This window comes from Panthera onca, chromosome B1 (genome assembly GCF_046562875.1).
Source record: "Panthera onca isolate mPanOnc1 chromosome B1, mPanOnc1 haplotype 2, whole genome shotgun sequence".
NCBI lineage: Eukaryota > Metazoa > Chordata > Mammalia > Carnivora > Felidae > Panthera > Panthera onca.
Genome location: NC_138342.1, coordinates 197,863,185 through 197,882,347, shown reverse-complemented (window position 1 = coordinate 197,882,347; position 19,163 = coordinate 197,863,185). Strand labels below are relative to the sequence as shown.

Here is a 19,163-nt window from a genome sequence, read left to right as displayed (position 1 = left end):
TGTCTGCTCCCACGTAGAGCTAGAGTTCTTCCCGTTTCCTGGTCATTTGCCACTTCTCCGTGTGGAAGCACTGAGATTGTTTCAAACTCCTTCCCCTGCCGGTGCATGTTGGGATATCGCCTAGAGTCCCCACACGCACATGTTTGGGCACATGGACTTTACCGATACACAGAGAGTAGGGAATGGGATGATGGGACCGTGAGTCCCAGGCATTTTCACAGGGACTCCCGGGGCTCTGCCTTGTTTCCACCTTCATGCCTCATTGGCCACTCCCTCTGACCCTTTCAGGCTCTGAGAGTGCCCAATGATCCTCGGTGCTGATGGAGGGGAGAAACCTTGCGAGTCCCCAGCATAATCCACACCTCTCCAATAACCTCATTACAGACAGCCAGCCTTAAAGCTCAGGATTCTCCAGGTCCACTGGAACGCCATAGCCCATGAATCCAGCCAGATTCATGGTCCCTCCACATGTCTGGATCGCACCCACCTACAACACACAAAATATGGCCTACAAGGGACTGTGAGTGAGTGAGTAGTGAGTGAGGGCGGGTGAGTGTGCACGTGGGCAGGCGTGTATCTCAAGGCCTGTAGTGGGATCCCTGCACTGCTTCCTGAGACCTCTGTCCCTTCTTGTTCTTCCTCTTGGTAGCTCTGGCTCTGCCTGGGAGACAAGGGACTCGGTTAATGGCCGTTGCGCTCTGAGGTGGGATGTCCCTGGCTGAACTGTTGAGCCGGTAGATGTTTGGTTCACGGTGATCCTTTCCCATCTCGTCTCTGTATTTGGACTGGTGAATTAGGACTGCACCGGGGGGAAGGGCAAATTCTAATTTCCTGAGGTTGAATTCAGACTTGGGACGGTGGCTTTCTTGGAGGAATCTCCACTGGTCTAACGTGATTGCTGGCGGTGGTGTCTCTTCCACGTGATCCTCCAATTGTGGCACCTCGATGTCGGGGTCGGTTTCGGGCCCCCCTTGGGCCGCAGCCGTGCCTGCGTGGTCAGCCTGGAGGGATGTGGATTCCCCAGCACCTGGCTCACTCCCACGGTCTCTTTCCAATTCACTCTTCTGGATGTAAAAGAGGACATAGGCATGTTGGCTCAGGGCAGACGTCGCATCACTGGCGGTCACCTTCGCATCATCCATTTTGTACCACTGGCCGTTCCCAGCTTTGATGTAACAGAAGTAATGTCCGCTGTGACAATTCCAGCCCGCGTGCACCAGCACGGCATAGAGCACATAAGTCAGCGACCCCCCGTTCTGCCCAGACACGTATCGTCGCATGTCAAGGCGCTCAGGATATTGCACTTCCTTAGCCAGTTTGCTGCCCGTGAAATGGCAGAATCGTTTCAATACCAGCATCAGGACCTTGGAGCAAGTGTGCAAAGTCAACGTCTTGGAAGCGGGTACCTTGTCGAGACAAGTACTACAACGATAGGCATTTTCACCATCCAACTGTTCGGGCTTCACCAAGTGTTGCAAAGCTTGGCTCACACTCTGAGCCGCCCTGATATCCAGGCTAATGTCCAGGTAAGGGTCCAAAGTGCTGGAGACACCCTGGCAGTGGAGACACTGGATTTGAGACCTCCAGTACCCGCCAAAGATTTGCCGGATGAGGGTGGCGTCCTGAGCCTGAGGCTCTGAAGGCTTGTCCTCACGCAAACACGCTTGCTGCATAGCATCCAGAGTGAACATCAGAAACTCATGGGCATCCTCCTGCCTGTGTGTGTGGAAGGCAGCGAGCAGTTTTGGCGGAGGCCGGATCACATCTCCCGGACGGCAGAGGGCCCGGGTCACGTGAGCCTGCAGAGCACACAGCACGCAGAATGGCTGCCTCCCACAGCTTCGGGAGTGCTCCTGGGACAGCATGTAGCCGGCGAGGGGTGGTGTGTACGTCAGACACTGCAGCGCCGCATTCGCATAGCACGTGTTCCCCAGGTTCTGCAGGCCAGCCCCAACCACGGAAGGTCTCCTCCAACTCACGGGTTTCTTTGCGGGGGGCAGACCTATTGACGCGGGAGCCCAACCGTTCGGCAGGTCGCAGGGTGTGTGCGATGACGGTGACGGCTTCTCAGGTAGAGTGGGTCCTCTGTGGCCTTCAGCACCACCCGTATTTGACCCGCAAGGTTTGAGGTTTGGAAAGACATGGAACTGAGACTCCTCTCGGCAGTGGGAAGAGGGCGTCTCCATGTCTCCTGAAACGTGGAGCCTCACGTTGCAGAGCGATGCTTCTCTCAGGAGGCCAGTCTCAGAATGATAGCTGTGGCCCTCTCCTCAGCCCTCGTAAAGCTCGCCCCACCCACCTGACTAGGACCACGTCATCCAATCAGCCACCAGCTGGAGTTGGATGAAGGGTCTTAGGGTGTGGCCACTCTTCTGCAGACAGACCACTCAGCCCAGCCTTCCTCCTGCCCCTCCCTCCTCAAGAGGCACACACACACACACACACACACACACACACGTTTCACCACTTTCTCCACCTCCCTCATTTCCATTGCTCCCTCTCTGGACAGACGGACTTGAGCATTTCCAACCTAGAGGAAATCCTTTTTTGAGTATCCACTTTGCTTTTAGATAACACAAAGTGTCAAGGAATGACGGCCATGAATTTGTTAGGCTATGGAAATCATTTTACCAATTGAGCTCTGGTATCATGTAGGAGCACCTCCTCTCCGTCAGCCAGAATGCATGGGACACCAGCAAATTATTCTGGAATGATGACTGTCCATGGATTTGATTCTAAAACTCCTGAACTGTCTCCATAGGATCCGTGTATACAACTATCACGAAGGTCCTTTGAAACACGTCTGTCTACCAAGGGGTGGCCGAGAAATTGTCCCAAGAAATATCCTTTGCCTGGTTTCGGGCTTTGTAAATGCTTTCTTCATTTTGTAGCTCCCTTCCCAATAGGAGAACAAATCCTAAACCCATCATTTGCCAAATTGTCACTGGTATTCCTAGCAAATCACATAGCAAGGTAGGTATAGGTTCCCGTGGTTCAGGACATGTTTGTTGTGGATTTGTGACATTTATAGACGGTTTGAAATGGGAATTTAGACATGCAAGGAACAATGTCCCCTCGAGGAAACTGTGGCTTTAATGTGTCAGTATCTCTAGACCAGATTTCAGAACTGACCAGGTCTACTGAAAATGTGCTTTCTTCTCTAATGTTTGTTTGCTTTTCACTTTTAACATTTTAATTGATTTATTTTGAGAGAGAGACAGAGAGAGAGAGAGACAGAGAGACAGAGAGCGAGAGAGAGCGCTCATGTGGACAAGCCAGGGAGAGACAGAGAGAGAGGGAGAGAGGATCCTCAATTAAACAGTCACCTCCTCAGGGTCACCAACTAGGAGGAAAAGGCTGCGAGCACGTGAGGTGTCTCAGTGCCAAACACACTCATGTGAGGGGAAGGAAAGGGGCAAGAGGTCAAGGAGGACACACAATGGGATGCACAAAAGGAGTCTTCAGACTCTTGTGACCACAGCCTGAAGACACGGCCCTCTCCCTGCCTGGTGCCCTCCAGCCCCACCCACGGCTTCCTTCAGCCTCTGCCTGGCCTCACTGCATGGGACCGGACCACGGCCCCACCTTTACCCGCAGCATCCTTACCCCTGCCACACCCATGCCCACACCTCATCCCAGTGCTCTCCGGCCTCGGTTGGCCCGGCCTCACGTCCAGGCCTTTGCTCCACCGGGCCAGCCTGGCGCCAGCCACTCTCAGGACCACACCCCAAGGAGAATCTACCAGAGAGTGGGCAGAGGAGGGGGGCGAGCGAGGCCAGGGCACAAGCACACCTTTCCCTGTTCTTCAAATATCCGTTGGCAGGCGCCACGTTTGGACCTGTTTCTGCAAGGAATCATCTCTCCCTTTGGTTGTCATCTCGTCCTAGAAAACCGGTTGTGTTTTCACTGGACGGTGTTAGATGGTAGGAAGTCTCACGTGACTGGTCTGAGCAAAGCAAGTTGCCCTATTTAACGTAGTGACTTGAGCCAGTCCATTCCAGACCTTCCTGGAGCATAAAGCTGACCCCTGTCCCAAGACGAGACACCTGCTCCTGTCTGAGTGCCTGGCCCCGACAAGGCCATTCTCCCCGGGTCTGGAGCCTGCCGGTCTTCAGACTCCACGAACACCCCCTTGCTTCTCTAGCCTCAGCCCCGGCCACCTGCCACGTGGGCAAAGAGGCCTGCAGAATGGCTTCCAAAGAAACTTTGACCACCTAATTCTCTGTCCTCTCTCATCAATCGCTCATCACTCTACGTGTCTATCTCCTAACTCTCGTGTCTCCTTCCCCTGTCTAGTATCTATCTGTGGAATGTCTTTCTCATCCTTTCCTTTGTATCTCTTCTATGCCACCCTCCTTGACGTGACTTGTGAATGAAAATGCCTTTGAGAGACATGTGGACAGCAGCCCCTAACGCTGAGTGATTTCCCATGCACATGTTCTTTCGGTTCATGGGTTTTTATGTCGACAGACAGAGAGAGAGACAGACAGAGAGACAGAGAGAGAGAGAGAGAGAGAGAGAGGGAGGGAGGGAGGGAGAATGTGGGGGAGGGTTAGAGAGAAAAGGAGAGAGGCGATCCCGAGGAGGGAGGGAAACTCAAAGTTCAATCTCCCCAACCCTGAGATCATGACGTGAGCCGCCTCCAGGTCAGACACTTCTCTGACTGAGCCACTCAGGCATCCCGACCCTCATCGGTTTCGAATTCACCTCTAGCATTGTCTTGTTCCCAGGACACTTGGAGAGACTTTATCTTGAAAGGAGAAGAGAGGTTAACCCGTGTTTCTTTGCTGCTTCTGAATCCTTAGTTGTTCTCCACTAGGTGAGGATCCAAGTCCCAAGTGCACTTGGGAACAAATGCAGGATTCTACTCTATGTGACGGGAAACTACAGTGTACACACAAAAAAGAAAACCATGCACATTCGGTCGTCTCTGAGCAAATTTTATTAGCTGTGGTAACACTACACACAATGTTGCACTACCAGGGAAAAACAAAAATGCAGACAGCATGTAAAATAGTCCCCGATATGATCTGCAGAAAAACGATATCAGTGAACTATTCTAAAACGAAAGATTGCCTCCACTTGCCCAGCCCAGACTGGAATCATTCCTCCGGTGTCCCCAAATTCAGACATTCGCAAACCCGATACACATTCATTTCGCAGATCCTTAAGTTGACATTCGAGTGGACGACCTCTTGCAATCCTGGCGCTGAATTTCTCATAGAATCTATTGAAACGGAAGAGACGAGACCTTGTTGATTGAGACGGAGCCGGTGAACCAGAAGGTGTAGCTGCATAAAGGAAAAGTGCGCCATGAGCGTCTGCACGTGGGCGCTCAACCCACTCCCCGCCCCAAGCAGGACACCAAACACAGTGTGGACGCAAGTTTTTGTCCTTGCAGGTCTTTGGGGGAATTGCTGCTTTAGCAAAACTAGGTCACGGCCCTGCCTTGGCCTCCGCTCCGCAGTCACCTGCTCGGGGTCACAAGGGCCAGAGGACGAGTGTCCGAGGACATGAGGTGTCTCACTCCCGGTCGCTCTCCTCCGAGGACGAGGAAAGCTGCAGGTCATCGTGGAGGATGCTCAGGGAGACAGGCACACAGCCTCCCTCAGACTGGTGTGTGATGGGTGGACCCTGGCCAGGGGGGACTGGCCTCTCGGGAGGTGGCAGACAGGGAGCTGCTATGAACCTGGAGCTCCAGCCGCCTTTGTCCAGGCGGCTGAAGACCATTCGCAGGGGCTGGCCGGGTGCCTGCGGACAGGGCGGACACAGAGGCCAGGGGCACGCCTGGAGAGTGTCCAGGTGAGGTTGGGGGCGTGGAGGCTGGAGGCCCCTGCTTTGCACCGAGGCAGGGGTCTTCCTGGTCAGTTGGGCTGCCCCCGTGGGACACCATGCACTTGTCCTTGCTGGACGACACAGACTCTGGCGCAGCCCCACATGGGTGCTCCCTGTGCTCTTGTGGGGTGGCTGGAAGGGGCTGCAACGTGGTTTCTTTCGGGGGTTCTGGCACGTGTCGTCGGGGAGCGGGGCCCATCTCGTGCCTGGTGTCTGGATGTGGGGCTGGGGACTCGCAGCCAAACGGGTTGGAGGAGGATCAGGGCTCCCCTCAGGACGCTTGGCTGGTGCCTGGGCGTGGCCAATGCCACCCGCCTTGGAGACGGCCCTGGAAGCTTCGAGGGAGGCACATCGGGGCCGGTGTTGTCTCAGCTGGACACCGAGGCCTGGATCCCGGGCAGAGCGTTGGTGTGCCGGGGCAGGCGGGGCAGGCGGGGCAGGGGTCCCCACTTGCTGGGCATCCTGTCGGCCAGCAGGCGGGAAGGTGCTCGCCGCAGGTCTCCCGAGAGGAGCAGCCGACGGGGACAGCTGTGTCGTGTCAGGCGTCCCGCTAGGAGGCTCAGCCGGGACGTGCGGCTCCAGCACGGACACCCTCTTGGTGCTGTACACGGGCATCGGCCTGTGCGGATGCTGTGGGAACACACAACACACAGACAACGGCCATTAGTCCTTCCTCCCCACCAAGGACACATGCACGACAAGCACAGCAAAGAGACCGACAGAAACGCAAGCAACCGGGAGACACGGGAAAGGATTGTACTGACAGAGGACAAGGGCCTCCAGCTCAGCGTCGATCGGGAAGAAACACTGGGCAGTAGCCCCTTGATGCTTTGATTCCATGGGAGCGACGGACCAGAAAGGTTGTGCATCGTGCCTGCCTCCCGAAGTGGACAAGCACGTCCATTCAGGCTTCTAGGAAAAGTACAGGCGTCCTGCAGGTGGAGGTTCGCGGTGGGGGCTACTGAGTTTGGATGGCCAATGGGGCGGGTCTATGTGTCACCAGGGAAAGATGCCTGTGCCTCCCAAGAGGCCTAGGTGTGGGCACAGCGCCCCGACATTATGTTGGCACGCCCAGCCGGCACCCGGTTAGCACACATGCAAGGAATCCTGCCGGATCATGGACACCCGGCAAACGTGGCTGGAAAGGACCCGCACGGAAATCCCAATGTTGACAATCGGGGTGGACCCCCTTCCTCAGCCAGGAGGGCCGGGAAGCCCGTCACATCCCCGTCCCCAGGAGAGAACGAGAGCAGGGACGGGGGACACTCACCCTCACATAGTCGCAGGAATCTGTGGAGTCCCTCCAGGCTCGCTGCTGCCTTCCAGGGGCTATCCTGGGGAATCTCTGCAGCAGCGCCTTCCTCTGCTGGGCTTCTCGCCTGCACGACCAAGAACGGGAAGGTGAAGGAGCGGCATTTCGTGTGTTCACCTGGGGAGCGAGTGATGGGGCTTGGGCAAGATCTCCTTTCTTCATCTGCCCCCCTGGCTCCCACTCCAGCGAGCCGTCCAGGTTGGCCCAAGACGTCCTCGTGTCGAGAGCCGTGTGCGCCACTGCCTGTCATTTGCCGCCTCCCCCTGTCTCCCTACCCCAGGACACACAGCCTCAGGGACTCCCCCAGAGCAGCACAATAGGCTCGTGAGGTCCCCTGGGGGGCGGGGAGCTCCTTTCTCTGCCTCCCCCACCCCTGTGTGTGTGTGAAGACGACACAGCACCCAGTGTCCGGGTACAGAGACTCAGCGACCTGAGCTGCCAGCCCACGGGCAGGCCGGAGCCGGCCGCATCCTCACCTTTGTCCCTCTTCCATGTCCCTCGCAGCCTGGTTGAAGGGCCCGGGCTTGTGCTGGTCCTGCTGCTGGCGTGGTTCCACATTCTCCTTCGGCTTCCTGGGGACAAAGGCCTGGGGGGCCAGGCACCCGTCCCAGCGCTTCATGGGGCACCTGGTGCTGGATGCGTTGTGCCCAAAGGCTCCGCAGTCCTTACACTTGAGCTGCGGACCAAGGAGGGGGGGGGGGGTGCTCAGTGAATCAGCACCAATCACAGGCCTACTGCAAAGGACATGACAAGGACACACTCGGGGAGCGGAGGACTGGTGTGGGACAGGGCACATCGTGGACGGCTCGGGAGGTGCCAGGAGATGGAAGTGCCTAGGATTCTACCCAAGCCTCTGTGAGGGACGGACCGGGAGTTGGGATTGCAGGTCTCAGGCCGCGTAGAATGAGCCCCACGCCACGATGGGGACAAACACCAGGCTGGACGTGACCCTCCGGCCGAGGGAGCTTATCCCAACGGGCAGGCTGCTGAGATGCCAAGGCAGGCCACCGTGGGCTAGGAAAGGACGACCGACTTCCGGACACAGAGTCTTCATTCCCTCGTCATGTGCGATCCCCGGCTTCAGAGGCATGGCTCCCCCACCCCCACCCGACCCAGCCCCTCCAACCCACCCACTGGTTCACCACGCCTCCAGGGCTCCACTTACCCGAGGATCCTCGTCCTCTAGCCTGGGAACCCTGGGCGCCATGGCTGCTCTCCGTTGCCTCTTCCCGTTTGGGGCTTTCAAGGGTCTGGAAGGTACGTGCTGGGTGTGCCCACCCGCCATCTGCCCCATCTCCTTGAAGGGTCAAGTCAGCCTTGCTTGAAGATGGGTTTCTGGACTTGCTGAGTCAATGGGAAAAGGAGAGTCATTCCCACAGACACAACGACTCCTTCATGAACCTTCCTCCCCCAGCGGGCACGAGGGGGCGTCATGCCCACCAGGTCAGACACGGTCCTCACCTGGGAGGTGGGACCTCTCCCTCCTGCATGTTCTACACGCTCTCCCGTGGACCCACCCGCAGGACGGCACCCTCAGGCAAGGCCGTGGAGGTGGTCTTGCGTGACTCACCGGAGAGACTTTCGGGAAGTCTCTCCCAGGGCCCTCCGGAAGGAAGACCACACACAAAGTCCTGGCCCCCACGGACACCGCAATCCACGCTACGGCGATACTCCCTGTGGCACCCAGGGTTGCATGTGCACCGAGAAGGATGCTTGCCTCTCCAGAATGTACCTCTCCTACTTGACCCCCAGAGAAACCACCCTCAAAGACAAAGTCAATGAAAACGTTTCGTTTCTGCTCGACTCGACTGGAAGCTTCCCCACGCAGGGCCTGAACCCTTTCCTTTCATGTGGCCTTGACGGGGCCCCACGCTGAACTCACGTGTCAGCCGTGGCAAATGAGTATTTGCCGTGAAATTCGGGTGAACAAGAAAATTCCTTAGGCTCTCAGGCCCCACGGCGACATGGAGCAGGATGCTGTCACTGCTCCCGCACGCCCTCACACCAGTCCGACTCTGGGGTTCAGTTCCTTTGGAAGCAGAACCTCATGTGCTCAGGAACACCGAGAGCCACGCCTTTCCTCAGTCTCTGTTCTCACACTCGTCTTCAACACTAAAGCGTCCTTCACCTGGTGAGTCGAGGCGCATCACAACCTCCATTTCCTCCCTGTCCCACTTCCGTGCCAGCTCGTGTGAGCCCCACATCGTCCCAACCCACCTGAAACGCCAACGTGCTCCTCCTGTGTGTCAGGAGACACCGAGACGTCCAGAGCGGCGGGTGGCAGGCGGACTGCCGTGGCGGAGACTCAGCGTCCGTCCGGCGTGCCCGAGGGACGGTCAGTGAGGGACACTTCCTTCCTTCCCGGACTCTTAGACCCGCCCAAGGTCACGTGACCTCTCGGGCACTTTAATCCCAGGCAGCCCATCACCTTGGTGCTCCTCACGTCTCCACACTAGGAACGAATCCTGGAGGTTTAGCGATTTCTTGCCGTTGTAACTGGTATGCATGCATGTGGAGATAGACGTTTCAGAACACATCTTCACCCTTGGAAAAAGAGACTCGTGTGTGCATGCCTGTTTCATTCGTAAACTGGTGTTTCTCGTGGGCCTCCAGGGAAGCTTGCGGGGCCCCTGGCCTCACGTACGTTCCTGTGGTTGGGGGCCCCTTCGGCGTCCTCCGTGTCCAAGCTTCTCCCTTTCCCAACGGGAGCGGTGTGTCCATGAGCTATTTGCAGTGTCCCTTCACTCCACACCCTGCCCTGCCCTCCCCGTTCCCCTTTCTGTCTCTAGGGCGGTGACTGCGCTTGCTGGGACCTTCGGAGGAATGGGATCCTATGTCCCGTGTCCCCTGGGAACCAGCCGCCTTGGCACTTGGTCTCGTGACCCAAGTCGCTGTTCCTGACAAGTCCCTGTGTTGACGCGGGGCGGGGGGGGGGGCGCTCCCTGTGTCCGACGCCCCTCGTTTGGGGCTCTTTGTTGTTGCCCATCAACTCGGACGTTCTGTTTCGCTTTTGCTCCCATTGGGGGATGTTGGTGTGATTGCCACCGTTTCTCCTGGCCTGGCCTGGCTGGCCTCAGCCACGGACACTGTGTCAGGGAGATGTCTTTGGGATCCCGAAGGGCCAGACCCAAGGGACAAGGTGCAACCCCATCGGCGGGGCATTCCTGAGTGTCATGCAAGCGAGCACCTTTCTCCCACAGCAGTGCAAAAGCTAGCGGCCCCACTGGCCGAGGTGGAGGGCCTGCGTCGGCAGTGCCGTGGGCACCCTGGATGGTTTCCCTCCTTGAACATTGGCGTGTATTGCGCGTCGTGTGCGCTTTTCTTTGGCCTTTCCTATCTTCTCCGGGAGGCTGCTCCTGTGGCCTCTGTCCACTGCCCTCAAGGCAGGGCCCTCCCCCAACCTGGTGCCCTCCAGCCCCGCCCACCGCTTCCTTCAGCCTCTGCCTGGCCTCCTCACTCCATGGCACCATACCCCGGCCCCACCCTTACACGCAGCATCCTTACCCCTGCCACACCCGTGCCCACACCCTTTCCCAGTGCTCTCAAACCTCCGTTGGCTTGGCCTCGCTTCCAGGCCGTGGCTCCACGGGGCCAGCCTGGTGCCGGACACTCTCAGGACCACTCCCCAGGGAGAAGCCCCCAGAGAGTGGGGGCGGGGGAGGGGGCGGGCGAGGCCAGGGCACAAGCACACCTTTCCCTGTTCTTCAAATATCCGTTGGCCCCCTCCCTGCTTGGTTTTGTACCCCTCCCTGTTTTTATATTATTTTTCCTTCCCTTCCCTGATGCTCATCTGTTTTGCACCTTAGAGCCTTCATATGAGTGAAGTCATGTGATAGTTGTCTTTCTCTGACTCATTTCGCTGAGGAGAATACCCTCTCCTTGTAGCCACATCGTTGCGAATGGCACCCTGTTTTTCCTTTCGATCGCCTCGTAATGTTCCATTGTATCTCTATGTGCCACCTCTTCTTTTTCCATTCCATGCATCTATGGACATTCGGGCTCTTTCCATCCTTTGGCTATTGTTGATAGTGCTGCTGGAAGCTTTTGGGGGCGTTTGGGTGCAGGTGCCCCTTGGAAACAGCACACCCATATCCCTTGGATAAATACCTAGTCGTGCAATTGCTGGCTCGTAGGGTCGCTGTGCTTTCAGTTTTTTGAGGAACCTCCATGCTGTTTTCCAGAGTGGCGGCGCCAGTTTGCATTCCCACCAGCAGTGCAAAAGAGATCCTGTTGCTCCGCACCCTGGCCAACATCGGTTGTTGCCTGACTTGTTAATGTTAGCCATTATGACACATTATGTGTGAAGTGGTAGCTCATTGTGATCTTGATATGGATTTCCCTGGTGATGAGTGAGGTTGAGCATTTTTTCATGTGTCAGTTGACCATCTGGATGTCTTCCTGGAGCAGTGTCTATTCATGACTTTTGCCCATTTCTTCGCTGGATTCGTTGGTTTTTGGCTGTTGAGTGTGATCAGTTCTTTATCGATTTGTCTACTGAGCCTTTCTCTGATGTGTCGTTCGCAAATATCTTCTACCATTGATGATTGAGCTGATTTGTTAGTGTAGCTGATCTGTTTCCTTCACGGCGCAGGAGAGTTTTCTTTGGATGAGTTCTCAATAGGTCGTTTTTCCTTTTGTTTCCCTTGCCTCCGGAGACGCGTTGAGTAAGAAGTTGCTGTGGCCCAGATCACAGAGGCTTTTCCCTGCTTTCTCCTCGAGGGTTTTGATGGCTTCCTGTCTTACACTTAGGACGTTCCTCCCTTTTGAGTTTCTTTATGTGTACGGTGTCAGAAAGTGGTGCGGGTTCCTTTTTCTGCATGTCGCTGTCCAGTTTTCCCAGCACCGCTTGTTGAAGAGACTGTCTTTATTCCATTGGATATTCTTTCCTGCTTTGTCAAGGAGTCGTTGGCCATCCATTTGTGGGTCCATTTCTGTTCTCTTGAGCTGAGTGTCCGTTTTTGTGCCAGTACCATACTGTCTTGATGATGACAGCTGTGCAATTACAGCTTGAGGACTGCGATTGTGATGCATCGAGCTTTCCTTTCTTTTTCAACAGTGCTTTGGCTCTTCAGGGTCTTTTCTGGGCCCATGCAAATTCTAGGATTGTCTGTTCCAGCTCTGCGAGGAGTGCTGGTGTTCTTTGGATAGGTGTTGCTTGGAGTATGTCGATTGCTTTGGGTGGTACTGACATTTTACCCATATTTGTTCCTCCCAACCAGGAGCGTGGAATCTTTTTCCATTATGTTTTCTGTCTTCTAAAATTTCATGTAGTTGTCAGTGTATAGGTTTTTCATCTCTTTGGTTAGATTTATTCCTAGGTATTTTATGATTTTGGGTGCAATTGTCAATGGGACCGATGCTTGATTTCTCTTCCTGTTGCTTCATCATTGGTGTATCGGAATGCAGCCCGTTTCTGTGCATTGATTTCACATCCTGCAACTTTGCTGAATTCATGGATCAGTTCTAGCAGTTTGTGGTGGAATCTTTTGGGTTTTCCATATGGAGTATCATGTCGTCCACCAAGAGGGAACGTTTGACCTCTCCCGGCCAATTTGGAGGCCTTTGAGTTCTTTGTGTTGTCTGATGGCTGAGGCTAAGGCTTCCAATGCGATGGTGAATAACAGTGGCAAGAGTGGACCTCCCTGTCTTGTCCCTGTCCTTAGGGGGAAAGCTCTCAGGTTTTCCCCATGGGGGATGATATTCGCGTTGGGTCTTTCGTATATGACTTATATGGTCCTTCTAGCCCTACTTTCTTGAGGGTTTGTATCAAGATAGGATGTTGTATTTTGTCCCATGCTTTCTCCGCATTGATTGAGAGGATCGTGTGGTTCTTGTCCTTTCTTTTCTTAGATGTGATGAATCACATTGATTGTTTTGTGCATATCGAACCAGATCTCCATCCCAGGTATAGATCCCACCTGGTCGTGGCGAATCATTTTTTGGATATATTACTGTTGGATCCGATCGGCTGACAACTTGTTGAGCAGTTTTGCATCCATGTTCCTCAGGGAAATGGGCCCATCGTTCTCCTTCGTCATGGGGTCTCTGTCTGGGTTTGGAATCAAGGAAATACTGGCTTCGTAGAAAGAGCTTGGAAGTGTTCCTTCCGTTTCTCTCTTTTGGAGCAGCTTCAAGAGAATAGATGTGAACGCTTCTCTAAATGTTTGGGAGAATTCCCCTGGAAAGCCGTCTGGCCCTGGACTCTGTATTTTTCTTTTTGTGGGGGGTGGGGGGAGGGGGAGATTTTTGATTACTAATTCATTTTCTTTACTTCTTTTGGTCTGTTCAAATTTTCTTTCTTCCTGTTTCAGTTTTGGTAGTTTATATGTTTCTTGGGAGTTGTCCATTTCTCCCAGATTGCCCATTTTATTGGTGTATAATTGCTCACAATATTCTCGTAGTATTGTTTGTATTTCTGCTGTGTTGGTTGTGATCTCTCCTCTTTCATTCTTGATTGCCTTTCTTTGGGTCCTTTCCTTTTTCTTTTTGAGCAAACTGGCTAGGGATTTATCAATTTTGTGAATTCTTTCAACGAATCAGCTCTGGTTTCACTGATCCGTTCTAGTGTCGTTGGTTTTGTTTTGTTTTTTTTTCTTTTTGTACTTGTGTTTGTTTTTGTGTTTTGTTTTTTGTTTTTTTTTTTTTTTTGGTTTCCATAGCATTGATTTCTGCTCTAATCTGCATTATATCCTGTCTCTGCTGGTTTGGGGTTTTCTTTGCTGTTCTTTTTCCAACACTTTAAGGTGAACGGTTAGGTTGTGTCTCTGAGCCGTTTCTTCTTTCTTTCGGAAGGCCTGGATTGCTATATACTTCCCTCGAATGACCCCCTTTGCTGCGTCCCAGAGGTTTTGGCCTGTGGTGTTACCGTTCTCCTTTGCTTCCATGGACTGTTTAATTTCCTCTTTAACTTCTTGGTTAGCCCATTCACTCTTAAGTAGGGTGTTCTTTAGTCTCCAAGTATTTGTTACATTTCCACATTGTTTCTTGTCGTGATTTCGAGTTTCATAGCATTGTGGTCTGAGAATATGCACGATATGGTGTCGATCTTTTTGTCCTTGTTGAGGGCTGATTTGTGTCCCAGTATGTGATCTATTGTGGAGAATGTTCCGTGTGCACTGGAGAAGAATGTATATTTGCCTGCTTTAGGATGAAATGTTCTGACAATATCTGTCAAGTCCATCTGGTCCAGTGTGTCATTCAAAACCATTGCTTCCTTGTTGATTGTGGGTTTAGGTGAGCTGTCCGTTGCTGTAAGTGGGGTGTTGACGTTCCCTCCTAGTATGGTATCATTCTCAATGAGTTTCTTTATGTCTGTGATGCATTGATGTATCTATTTGGGCGCACCACATTTGGTGCACAAATGTTTACAATCGTGAGGTCTTCTTGGTGCACAGACCCAATAATTATGATATAACGCCCTTCTACGTGTCTCGTTAGAGTCTTTATTTTAAAGTCTAGATTGTCCGATATAAGTATGGCTACTCCTGCTTTCTTTTGCCAACCATGAGCATGAGAGATGGTTTTCCATCCCCTTGCTTTCAATCTGAAGGCGTCTTTAGGTCTCAAGTGGGTCCCTTGTAAGCAGCATATGGACGATCTTCTTTTCTCACCCATTCTGTTACCCTATGTGTTTTGATTGGAGCATTGAGTCCATTGACGTTTGGAGTGAGTACTGAAAGGTATGAAGTTATTGCCATTGTGTTGCTTGTAGAGTTGGAGGAGTTGCTGGTGGTGTTCGCTGATCCTTGCCAGTGTTTTCTGCCTGTGGTCTGTTTTTTTCTTTTATGTCTTTTGTCCCCTGGGAGAGTCCGCCTTCAAATGTCTTGCAGGGCTGGTGGAGTGGTCAGGAACTCCTTTAATTTTTGCTTGGGACACTTTCCATCTCTACTTCTATTTGGAATGACAGCTTTGCTGGACAAATAAGTTTTGGCCGCATACTTTTAGGATTCAGTGCGATGAATATAGCCTGCCACTCATTTCTGGGCTGCCAGGTTTCTGTGGATAGGTCTGCTGCAAATGTGGTCAGTCGTCCCTTGTAGGGGAAGGACTTTTGTTTCCCTTGCTGCTTTCCTGATTCTTTCCTTGCCTGAGTATTTTGTGAACTCCACTAGGCTCTGCCTTGTTGATGGTTGGACGTTGTCGAATCTAATGGGAGTCTTCTGTGCTTCCTGGATTTTGTGTGTCTTTCCCAGGTTAGGAAAGTTTTCTGCTGTGATGTGCTCACATAACCCTTCTACCCCCTTTTCTCTCTCCTCGTCTTCTGGGACCCCTATGATTGTGATGTTATTCCTTTTCAATGAGTCGCTGAGTTCCCGAATTCTTAAATCCTGCTCTTTTGCTTTAGTCTCCCTCTTTCCTTCTGCTTCGTTATTCTCCATTGCTTTGTCCCCTCTATCGCTGGTTTCCTGCTCAGCCTTATCATCCTTGCCGCTGTGGCATCTGTTCCAGATCGCAGCTCGCTTGTAGCCTTGTTTATTTCATCCTGGCTAGCTTTGCCTTCGTTTATCCCCACAGAAAGGCATTCTCATCTACTTTCGACCCCAGCTGGTGTTCTTAGTATCGTGATTCTAAATTCTGGTTCAAACATCTTGCTTGTTTCTATCTGTGTTGGTTAAGGGCCTGGCTGTCCTTTCTTCCTGCTCTTTCTGTTGGGGTGAATTCCGTTGCTTCGTCCTTTTGACCGAAGGAAAGGAATGAATAAGATAAAAGAATTCAAAACTAAAAAATAAGAAACAACACACACACACGAATCACACAAATGATGCTAGATCCTAGGTGAGTTGTGGTCTGGTTGTTGAAATGGGCTTGATAGATTAGAGGAAGAAGGGAAAGAACATAAAAAAAGGAAACCGTTGGAAAATTTGGAAAAAAGAACACAGTGAAATAGGATAAACTGAAATGATGGAATTCAAATGGAATTTGACACATTTACAAAAAATTGAACGAATATAGTCGACAAAAACTCAAGGAAATTATTTTAAACCCTGGAAAATAACCACATATTTTTTCTCTTTCTGTCTTCATGAAAAAGAAAAGAAATGAAAAAGACAAGAAAAGAGATGGGCCAGCGAACAGACTGAAATACGATTGAAGTTACATTGTTGTCCCCTAGAAGTCAAAGGATGAAGCACTTTGTAGTCCATACACTCAGAAGGCGGAGAGACTTGGGTTCCTGAAGAGCCAGGTTGGCCCAGTTGGGCTGTGCTAAGTGTCACGGCTCTGTTCTCCACTAGATGGCGCAGCTAGCCTACAAGTGCGGATTGCTGGGGCGCTTGGAGGTGCATATGCGCATGCGCGGGAGCGGAGCCCTTGGTGTCACTCAGGTGCCCAGTCTGTAGTATCTGAACTCGGCTGTCTGCGACCAGCAATCCTACCCCCGTCCTTTCTCTCCGGCTTCTGTCCACTCGCCGCTTTTACACTGTCCGTGGCCCAGCCGTCAGGTTGTCAGGCGGCACCTTCCTCGTGGGATTTACCTCCCAGGCGGCTGTGTTTCCCGACCCCTCCCTTCTGAGGGCCCGCGGCTGAGACCTGCTCAGATCCTCTGCGTCAGGGTCTCAGCGAGCAGTGGCCGGGTGCCGGCCGCACCCGGGAACATCGGCAACACCGTGCCGCTGCCGATGCCCAGAGACTGAGGCTGGGTGCCAGCCTGCGCCCGAAAACGTTCGCGCGATGGTGTAGCAGCAGCGTTTCGAGGATTATGGAAAATCACCACACACCTCTGGTAGCGGGCTTCCCCCTTAACGACCTTGTTCCAGCACCAGCGAATGTGGCTGTTCTCCGGGGTCTGCTGGGACCTCTGGGGTCGGCTGGGGTGGCCACACAGACTACCTCGTGTCCTCGCAGCAGGGGAACCGCCTTTCTCCGTGTGGTTCGAGACACCCCTCCTCCACCCCTCCAGTCTTCACTCTGCTCTCGGGATTCGCCCTTCCGACCAGAGCACCGCCAGGTATCAGATGCGGAGTTTCGCACTCTGCCCTCCCCCTGTTTGTACAGTCTTCATGGAATTGAAACCCGCTCCTTTCTCCTTCCTCCCTTTTTGGTTCAGTGCCTGTGGCTCTTTCCACATTTCCACTTTCTCCCCAGCTGCTTTTGGCGGGGGGAGGGGAGGGCGAGGGGATTGCTTTCCCCATATTCTGCCCCTGTCTCCGTCCTCTCTCTGCAGGCAAAAACAGCTCCCTGCCCTCTGTGGCTTCTCTCTTCCCCAGGTCACCTCTCTGCGCCTCGTCCCCACTGAGTTCTGTGGTTCAGGTTGGGCAACCTGTTGCGTGAATCCTCAGATCAGTTTTCGAGGCGTGCAGGATGGTTTTGTGTTGATGTGGCTGCATGTTATGGATGCAAGACGCAAAGAACACTTCCATGCTCTTCTGCCATCTTGGCCCCTCCCCCCACACTGCCTTTTCTGTATCGTCGCCAATACCCTTAGGAATTGCAGGGTGACTTCTCTGAATTAAGCTTTCCGTGAGAAATCCAGATTAGGCTGGCTGGATTTGGCGAGACCAAATAACGTTGTTCCCATTGCCATGATTGCTCCCACATCACCGCACGTGAGGCCACCTCCTGGTTTTCCATATGCAATCTTCTTTGCTAATTGTCAACAGTTTTTAAAATTGAATGTCTTGACTTCACTGGATTTATATTTTGAAAGAAAAGTTCCTGGAATGCCTGGAAAATATATCGTCACCAGTGGCCCGAGCAGCTCAAGGTTGTCTATTTTAGCTCAGAGTCCAGGGTCCAGCACGGCCAAAGCGAAGTCACAAGGAGGGAATCCTAGACCCACCAGACCTTCTGTAAATGTTCATGGTCGCCTTTATGCCCCACGAAATGCTCAGGCTGCAGCGCAAGGCATGGAGACTCCGACCTGCCAGCCTGAGCAAGTGCCCAAAGCCAGGTCCTCCTGGAAGTCTAGGCAATGCCCGTGCTGGCCAGCGGCGCCCCCTGCTGGACAGAGAGCAGTGTGCAAGACTCCCTCTTGTGACCTCCCCCACGGATTACAGAGCCAGAGGTGTGGACTTCATCATGTGTGGGTGGAACACGTGACACACGGCCACCCAGGAAGAGCTGGTCCTAGTCATCTGGGGAGCTGACTGGATGCTTATGGAGGCCGTCTTGAGATCCAGATCAAATATTGTCCGTGTGTGTGTGTGTGTGTGTGTGCGTGTGATATTCAGGTTTGAATCCAGGAAGAGAAAGTTGGATCCCAAAATTTCTACAGGATGACCTAGCATGGTTATTTTCTGTGGCTTTTCCCTTCGTGGCTCAGTTGCACATACACTGTTTGCGTTTTACCCACGATTCTGCCCACTTTAGAATCAAATCCACAGGAAGGATAGATTTCACGTGTGCATGTCTTTTGAGATCTAACATCCAGCTAGCCCTGTTGAACTCTTTGACTGAGAAAGTGCCATGTCATCGCTCATCTGTGGAATAAAAAACAAAATAGAAGAACCTAGGGCAAGCGAAGAATAAATAAAATAAGATAAAATCACAGCGGGGGGCAAGCCATAGGAGACTCTTCAAAAAATTTTGTTTTCTCTTTATCTTAGAGAGAGAGAGAGAGAGAGACAGAGACAGAGACAGAGACAGAGATACAGAGCATGACGAGGGGAGTGTCAGAGAGAGGCGTGCACCCAGAATCCAGAGCAGGCTCCAGGCTCTGAGCTGTCATCACAGCGCCGGACACGGGGCTTGAAGTCTCAAAGCCTTAGATCATGAGCTGACGGAATCAGAGTGCACACCGGCTGAGACACCCACGTGCCCCAGGAGAACCCTTAAGTGTAGAGAAGAAAGTGAGGGTTGCTCGAGGGGAGGAGTGGGTGGGCTCCCTTTGCAACGGGCGTTATGGAGGGCCCCTGTGGGGGTTGGCAGTGGGTGTTTCATGTAAGTGACGAAGCCCTAAATTCCACCCCTGAAACCAAGACTGCACTCAATGTTAACTAAATTTGATTTCAATTTGGAAAATGGAGGGGGGAATGGGTGCCTCAGTCGGTTGAGTGTCCAACCTCAGCTCAGGTCAGGA

The 19,163-nt window shown here is 53.0% G+C and overlaps 1 protein-coding gene across 1 annotated transcript; it reads right to left on the bottom strand.

Moving 5' to 3' along the window:
- Positions 1-578: 578 nt before the first annotated feature.
- LOC145715432 (ubiquitin carboxyl-terminal hydrolase 17-like protein 6) lies at positions 579-2,693 on the bottom strand. Its single transcript, XM_081795441.1, has one exon. It carries the CDS (start codon positions 2,184-2,186, stop codon positions 579-581), a length of 1,608 nt encoding a protein of 535 aa, XP_081651567.1. The 5' UTR covers positions 2,187-2,693.
- Positions 2,694-19,163: the final 16,470 nt, after the last annotated feature.